The sequence below is a fragment of the Adiantum capillus-veneris genome, chromosome 24 (assembly GCF_014529385.1).
Source record: "Adiantum capillus-veneris isolate H3 chromosome 24, ASM1452938v2, whole genome shotgun sequence".
NCBI classification, from domain to species: Eukaryota; Viridiplantae; Streptophyta; class Polypodiopsida; order Polypodiales; family Pteridaceae; genus Adiantum; species Adiantum capillus-veneris.
The window spans coordinates 9713412-9722058 of NC_140954.1; the positions used below are offsets into that span (position 1 = coordinate 9713412).

The window sequence follows — 8647 nt, forward strand, 5'->3', positions numbered from 1 at the left end:
TTTTGGGATCCGTTTTGGAATCTTTTGGACTCGCAAATATCCCATTTTTGTCCCATAAAATCCCAGTTGAATCCTCTTATCGGATTTTGTTGGAACTTCCTAAAAAATACATTCAAATTTTGGAACCCTCTAGTTCATGAACACGTTCCTTTGCCCATTGTATATAATTGGCCCTTCTATTATTTTATTTTATCTCACTAGAATGGCCAACTCTAGAGAGAGAAAATTCATTTAAGTGAATCAAACATGAAATTTGGTGACAAAGGCATATTGACTAGGAATTTCATGGAGCTATAGCTTGAGTGGAGAAAGGAATGGTTCAAGAAACACCATGATGTAGAGTACCTAGCAATCAACAAGGGCATGACTGATTACCAACTTATTGCCCATGTAAGAGGAGATAGACTTGGGAGAGGTTCAAATCTGACCTTAAAGAAAACTTTCAACTCAAAAACTTTTGAAGGATTCCAAATTCACGATTGATCAACCCATAGTTCGAGAGTGGCTATTGAAGCAATGTTGCAGCTACCTAAGGGCCTTTGTAATATTCAAAACATTTCATTGTAGCTCTTGGTTAAGTTTGTGAGGGCCATGGAAGCCCTTTTGATAGCATACAAACATCAAGATCTGCACCCACAATGGATGATTTCAAGAAAAGGTATGATTTCAAGAACTAAATAGATGATTGGTTATTACATGGCTACTATTGAAAATGCATGTACATGCCTACAAGCTATCACAAAGCTCTCAAAGAATTTGTAGAAAGAAGATTCATTATGGACATTTTCCCTTCAAATTCTTCAAAAAAAATAATTATACCAATGTAGAGATACTTTGTAATGCCAAGGGCAAACCCAAGCGGGGTCACGGACCCAGGCCAAGGGCCGGCTGCTAGGTGTGGACAAGGGGTAGGGCTAGGTTGAAGAATCTTGGGCCCATAGTGTTTAATTTGTCAATCTTCTCTTTTATGTATAGCTGTCTAGGGTAGGTAACTATAGCTTGACAAATCCTTGAAGGATTGGGGAGTTTTGTGCATTTCTATGCTACAAGAGAAACAAATCCTTGGCTATAGATAGATCAACTACAAATATAGATGAGCAACATTTTGTATGGTCAAAAGGAGAAGTGTAGCATGCATCAAAGTGTCTTTGGTAATTTCTAAAGCCATGGTTATAGGAAATGTGTGCCATTGTGTGTCAAGGGAAATGAGCGGGATCACAACTTGTGAATGTATGATGTGTCAACATTCTATGCTTTATGAAAATCACATATACTACTATACTAGAGAATGTACAATTTCTCAATTGTACGAACATCTACTAATGAAAGCCTACTTTTGAAAAATTATGTTCTTTCCATTTCCAATGAAGTTAACCTCTGTGTTTAAGTATAGAGTACATTGTGTACTTCGATCAACATTAGCATGTAGTCTAATCTTAGATTATATCATCAACTCAATCAGATAAAGAGATAGATATATAAATTAGATATAGGTGGATAGATAGACAGGCAAAGAAATGGACAAATAGATGGATGCATGGATAGATAGATAAGCTTATCAATTGAGAGATAGATTTAAGGAGGGAGAGGAAGAGTGAGATATTCTCTTGATGATGCTCATTTGATGTACATGGGTGTGCTCTATACTGACTTGAAAGTGAGCACATTCAAAGATGAGTTGTTATTAACTAGCTTATGGTGGCATGGAGGGGAGCAACACAAATACGTGTCTAGCACAACTTTTCTTAATTTTGGATAAGGAACGACACCATAGAAATATTGCCAATATACATTTAATAAAATCTTCTTAGGGTACATCATTAATGGATTTCCTACAAAAGGCATCTGCAGCTTGGACACCCAATTGTATTTTTATAACTAGCTCTTTTAGTGACTCAAAGAGAAAAATTGCACTATGTAGTCATCTATTTTTTAGTTTTTCTTTTCAAGTCAACCAAAAAAAAGAGTACACAGAAAGAGGAAACACTCTCATTGTTGTTAATTTACACAAGATAATACCATTAGAACTAGGTCTTCATGGCTCATTGTCCACCAATCTTAAAGAAGCTACCCACATGTGTGGTCCAAGGTTTAAGTAGCATCAAATCAAGAAAGAAATGATTGCCTTGAAGAAGAGCAAGACGCCTGGTAAAAAACATAATATTTCACCAAAAGTAGTTAGATTTGTAAGAATAACTTCATATATTTGGTAATGAAGGGTATATTAGGGAATTGACGCTACCTTGTGGGTATATGGAGAATGCACTTGCTTGGTACATTACATTGTGGGTTTAAAGAGAATGTGCATGTATGCCACCTTGGAGGTGACAAAAGCATTGTGAGAATTGAAGGTTGCTTTGGCTTGGTCACTAAAATGTTCCTATTAAATACTATGTAGATTGCTATGGCTCAACCCAAAACCTTAAACGCTTGTAGTTTAACAATTAAAGATGAGAGATGAATGGTATACATGATGGAGCAAGTTGAGGCTTATGAAGTTCATGCCAGGTTCTAGCTTTTGCTTTCCATGACAAGAGATGACAATGAGCTAAAGTACTTTTGCTCATGATACATGGACTTTAGCGTGATTTGCAAACTCTTTTGGTTGGAAAGAAGTCCTTTGTTGAATAATAGAGTAATCTTCTTTACCAAAAAGCTTGTCTACCTTCTTACCTAGTGGGGGGGAAAAAGTAGAACTTACTCATGGCTGTGAAATCATACACTCCCATTGGCCAACTTGAGGGAAGGTCACCTGAATTTTATTTAATCCTCCATCATTCACTACAGATGCAATGCAATTAAATTGCAAGGCACTACATCACACTGGCATTACTTTTGATCTTAATAAGGCGACCAATAGACAATGCTACAACGTTTGCTATGATTTTATGTACTCACGGTGACTAGTAGGATGAAAAAAGTAGTTACCTATTGTACATTCACATTTGTACCCCCCATGTACTTAACAGAGCCAAGCATGTGCTAAGGACAATTAGGAGTGCAAAAAAACCTCTTTTCAGAGATTGCCAAGGGTTACAATGTTCTTTTACCTATGTTGTAAAAGGATTGGCATAATTTCTTTAAAGGATGGAAAGGGAATTTTCAAGGTAAAAGGTTGTCATTCCTCAAAGCAAGCAAGGAAAAAAATAGAGAAAAATGTTCATAAGGGATGAGATGGTCCTTTTTTAGTGCATTTGTTCAGGCAAGTTAGGGTAAAGGCACATACTAGTCAATACTTTCCATCTTTGTGGTTTTGTAGTACAAGAGGAGGGTATGATTTGCAAGACATGCCACCATGTGCTGTACAAATTTTACCTTAGCTTTGGACATGGTGAGGTGGAAAAGAAGTAAAACATAAAGGCAGAAACAGAAAAGAAGAAGAGACGGGAATTTTTAAACGTCCTTGGAACAATCCCGAGTGACCTCAAAGATCTATCCGACAAGTTTTGAACTCAAGACAGCTTACTCAAGAGGGAATTGGGATAACCAATCTACCACAATGGGATGATAAGTAGAGATGTTCATCTTTAGCTTCAGCCTAGTGATGAGCTTTTGCAAAAGTGTAATGTACATGGGGCATAAGGTGACACCATGTAAATTTACGGTTTCCCCAAAAAAGAAGGCCGACATGGAAACGTTTCCATCATAAGGTGGCAAGCAATCTTGGAGGAACACCAACAAGAGCCATTAGGGGAATGTTCCAAAGGATAAAAGAATGTGGAAAATGCTACTACCACATAGGCTAGCACACACACTTTATAAAGCCCCTTAGTGAATGTGAGTGTGTTGTGTGTGTGTGTGTGTGTGTGTGTGTGAGAGAGAGAGAGAGAGAGAGAGAGAGAGAGAGAGAGAGAGAGAGAGAGAAATGTAATCCACACTTGTATGGGAGAGACATCCATTTCACATAGGCCTAGATTTGAGCTGCTCCTTTTTAGCTTCTCTGCTGCCTAATTTCTCCCTCTTCTTGGATAAATCAACTGTTTGGTTAAGCTTGTTTATTGACTCTCTGCTCAAAGTTTGTGCTTTTAGCTCCCTTCGTTTTGGAGCTCAATTTGCATGTCAGCAACATATTTGACATCCTGCTTCTTCTTCTATGGATCAAGCTGCAATAGCAACCTCTTCCTCTTGGAAGCTCCTGTCATGGCCCCTCTCCACTGGATCCAGCAAGAAGCCCCACTCCGAAAAGCGGCCGAAGAAGGTATCTGCTCTTAAGAGAAGGCTTCAAGCGCATGCTGCCATAGCCAGAAGCTTGAGTCCCTTCTGTGCGCGCACAAGCTTCGACTCCGCAACTGCAGCAGGTGAAGAGAGCAAATGCTTGCTCTCTTTGTCGTCCTTCATGCATGCTTGCAGCAGGTGCACCTCTTCTGCCCTTAGAGATGTTCACGTGCCTGTCCCTGTCCCCATGGCCGCCGTACTCCACTTGCCTCGTCATCAGAAAGCTTACATGGAAGCAGTCCATCACCATTTACTCTATGCCCATGCCCACCACCAGAGCAACAAAGCACCCTTATCAAGGAGACCACAAAACAGTAATGCTTCTCTCAATGGGGATGCATCTCATACTGCAATTGGGCATAGAGCTGATATTGTCAATTATACAAGAAGAGGTGATACGAAGATATCTGAATCATACAATAAGTATGGATTACGGTCGTATAAGCAGGCAAAACATCAAAAGAAGGTGCATAGACAGGCCAAGCCATCAACACCAGGGGAGATAGACGTAGCACAAAATCAATTATACCACAGTAAACATAGATCAGATTCTCATTACAAGCAAAAAGACTCTTCAATCACAACCGGAGAGGCAAACAACCCTCATGAGCATGCACATCACAGCACTTCATCGTCATCAACAAAACTTGGCCGTCCCACCAAAGACAGTACTTGTGAGAAAAGCCTCGAGCATGCACAACTGCTATCAAGTAAAAATGTGAAGAAATCACAAACTGAGGTAGAAGCTCCACAGACGAAACCTTCATATGTGAAAAGAAGAGCAACTCTGACCCCCCAACTAGAGGCAGATTTATACGTCTGCACGACAGCACATATTGTGGAGCAGCACAAAGGCAAAATGAGGGCATTTGAGGAAGACGTGCATTACTATCACAAGCATCAGACATGGGGAGAGAGAGTACATCAGCATCATAATCAAGACCCACCACTCCTAAAAAGTACCCAACACAAATATGGGAGCAAAAATTCAAATCTCGCAAGAAAGAGTGCCAAGGACATGGTTTTTCAACAAAGAGAGTGCTTTAATGAGACAAACAATCTTAATCTCAGGAATTCTTCAGCCTTTAAGGAGACCCACCATTATCCGAGAGCTGCCTCATTCTTCAAGGAGTACAAGGGGCATATGAACCCGAGTAAGAGTCTATCACCCAGTTGCAAGCCATTGAAGGCTTATCAAGCACATGATGACCCACCATTACAGAAGGCCAGTGAATTCTCCTATGCAAACAAGGACCTCTCTTTGAAGTTGACCCCATTGAATGCAGCGAATGGACACAGTAAGCAACAAGATCCAGCTATACACAAAGAGGGTAGAGTCGGAGCAAGAATGAGGCATGACCATGAGAAGGTTAAGCTCAGCAAACCAGATGATTGCGATACCTTGAGCGGCGGAATTTGGATGCAAGACACACTCCCTGTTGTGAAATATTCAAATGATCCCTATGTGGACTTCCACAACTCTATGTTGGAGATGCTGCTAGGAAGGGGCTTAAAAGACCTTCATGAGTTGCAGGATATGTTTGTCTGCTTTGTTTTGTTGAACTCACCCTGCAACCAAAAGCACATTGAGAAAGCTTTCAGAGATTTACTGACAGATTTGTACAGGTGCAAGCTGATAAAAGCATTGCAAGCTCAATGACAAGAAATTCTGGGTTATGCTAAATCCACCATACATCATAAGAGAAGGAGCATTGGGTCCTTTTTATTTGACTACCGTATCAGAATAATGTAGTGTTTCATCAGATGACACACGTGTGTACATAGTGCTTGAATCATAACTGATGGTCAGCATATGGGTTCCATGCTCTTGTTGTACGTAGGCTTCTGCCTCTGCCGTCATCTCTTGCTATTGAAGCAGAGCAAGCCCAAAGCCCCTTGGCTAAGAATTTATATAGCTCAACAGTACTGCTGAATAAGGTATTTTAGTTACCAATTGTTAACAGATGCATGAAGGAGAACAAATTGACTTGCGATTGGGATATCATCAAGTCAAGATTAAGGAACATAATGTTTCCAAGACCGCATTTAGGACTTGTTTTGGGCATTGTAAGTCCTTGATCATGCCTTTAGGGCTACCCAATGCTTATGAAACTTATGGATAGTGCCTTACATCCATATGCAGGATAATTCGGCGTAGTATTCCTGAACTACCTGCCACATCAAGGCAAGGAAGCAGCAATGAAACACCTGAGCATCCACACAAAATTCTCGAAATAATGAGAACTTTGACAGCTGAGTGATTGTTTGGTAGTTGCTTTTCATGGACAATCTCCTTAAAGAAAAGGCTACAATACGCAAGGCATGTTTAGCAAATCAGCTTAGTTCTTAAAGAGGAATGGCAGGGGAATGAACAAGAGGTAAAGTATTGAATTGGCCAACTGCCCATAGTGAGTAGGGTTAATGATATATTATTGGACCATAAAGTCAGCTCCAATAAAATTTCCTCTCTATCTTGATAAGCCAACCTCTTACAAATTCCCAATTTTGCAAACTCTGGCTTTGGTCTTAAAACATGCAAATCGACCATGAAGAATCATGTGACATGGAGGTATACTCTTAGGCAAATGTGCCTTTAAGCAAGCTATGGACATATCAAGGTATGTAGAGTTTCGATTTCTACCCAATGCTGATAAACGCTTCACAATGCAAACTTCTTGGAGGATAGATCTTTGGTTAGTGGAGTAGTGGGGTTGTCATATATGTGAATCTTGACAACCTTTATGGGCTTGTCCTCAAGCACCTCGCATATAAAGTGATGCCTCGCACAATTGCTTTGTCTTTGCGCGAAACATGACATTCTGTGCTAACTTTCAATCATTCTGACTATCACTATGCAAAACTGGAACTGATGCATTATTGCCCAAATCTCCCACTAGACAAGTAAGCCATATAGCTTTCTTGTTGGCATCTGATGCAACAACATACTCCACTCTGTGGTAGACTCAGATGAACAATCTTGCAAACAAGGTCTCCACGAAAATGCAACACCAACGAATGTAAAGACTTAACATGAGGTAGACGTTCTATTATCCACATTCCTTGCTTCTTACCTCCAAAGCAAATGCACAACCCTTTCATACCATTCAAGTATCTCATTACATCCATCACTACCTCCCTATGCTTTTTGCCAGGATTCGTTGTAAATCTTCTCATTCCTCCCTTTACAAATGCAATGTTTGCATGAGTTTCAACCATGATATACATCAAAGAACCAATATACAAAATCTTGTCCATATTCTCAACCTTTTCTCATTAGATTTGGGAAAGTCCTCCTAGCTAAGTTTTACCAATGGAGGCAATGGAGTAGAAATCAGCTTCACCCCTCCATATTAAAACGTTTAGTTTTTTTGTGACAAGTAAAGAACCTTCTTTGACATATCCTATATAATGTATGATAGGAGTATGGCTTGCAGCACTCACATCATTCACGGGGATTGGTACGGAGCAAGCTTTTTGAGCGAGCTTTTTGTCCACGGAGTGAGCTTTTCTCTAAAGCTTCACAAAAAATATCACAGTGTGAAGGAAAAAAGTAAATACTCCACATGCTCGCAACCTAATGCATATCATACCTATTTTGGGTACATGACTAGCTTGGCATCTTGACATCTTGTCATGGCACCAATCCAAGCAAAGCTTGCTAAACATCGTTGCAACCTCACGGATGTGGATTATGCGAGCTATGTGGATAATTGAAGATCCATGTATCGCTATCTTTTCCCATTTGTTGGAGTAGCCGTGTCATGGTGATCATGTCTCCAGGATTGTACGTCATTTTTCACCACAGAGGCAGAATATGTGGTAGTTTCATATACTAGCAGATGTGTGTTTAGCTCGCCTAGTGGGAGATCTTGGCAATACTCCGAGACTCTAGTGTTGCATTGTGATAGTCAGAGATATTGTATTAGCAAAGAACCTCGTGTTTCACTCCAAGTCAATACACATAAAAGTCTGTTATCATGTGATACACAATATATTGGCTAGCAAGTGCATTGAGCTAGTCAAGTTTCATACATATGACACCCCTACATATGCTCTCACAAAGAGCCCTCATATTGGATTGTACATTGCATGGAGATGATGGGTGTAGGAAGTGAAGCCACTTGGATAATTCATGGTTGTACATACATAGGCCACTTGGGCCATGTTGGCCTTCAAGTGGGAGATTGTTAGGGTTCAGGCCAATCGACCACCAAACACCCATCACAGTGACCCTACTAACCTTATCTATTCTTTTGATCATATACAATAATAAGGAGAGGTGAGCGGTTAATCCTCACGTTGAGCTCTACCAAATAACTATGTGCACTCATCTCTTTTTACTACCAGTTTGCAATGACAAGCCTTATTACCAAATGAGTTTACATTACAATTCTAGACTTAGAACAAAGAAGAAAATATAATCGACAGAGTC

At 40.0% G+C, this 8647-nt stretch overlaps 1 protein-coding gene across 1 annotated transcript; it reads left to right on the forward strand.

Annotated features, from left to right (window-relative positions):
* The first annotated feature begins 3155 nt into the window (after positions 1 to 3155).
* On the forward strand, positions 3156 to 6036 carry LOC147425924 (uncharacterized). The gene has a single exon (XM_086498373.1). It carries the CDS (start codon positions 4094 to 4096, stop codon positions 5873 to 5875), a length of 1782 nt encoding a protein of 593 aa, XP_086354499.1. The 5' UTR covers positions 3156 to 4093; the 3' UTR covers positions 5876 to 6036.
* The last annotated feature ends 2611 nt before the right edge of the window (positions 6037 to 8647 follow it).

Excerpts from the sequence above, each read along its gene's own strand:
- LOC147425924 (XM_086498373.1), top strand. The coding sequence starts at position 4,094 with ATGGATCAAGCTGCAATAGCAACCTCTTCCTCTTGGAAGCTCCTGTCA.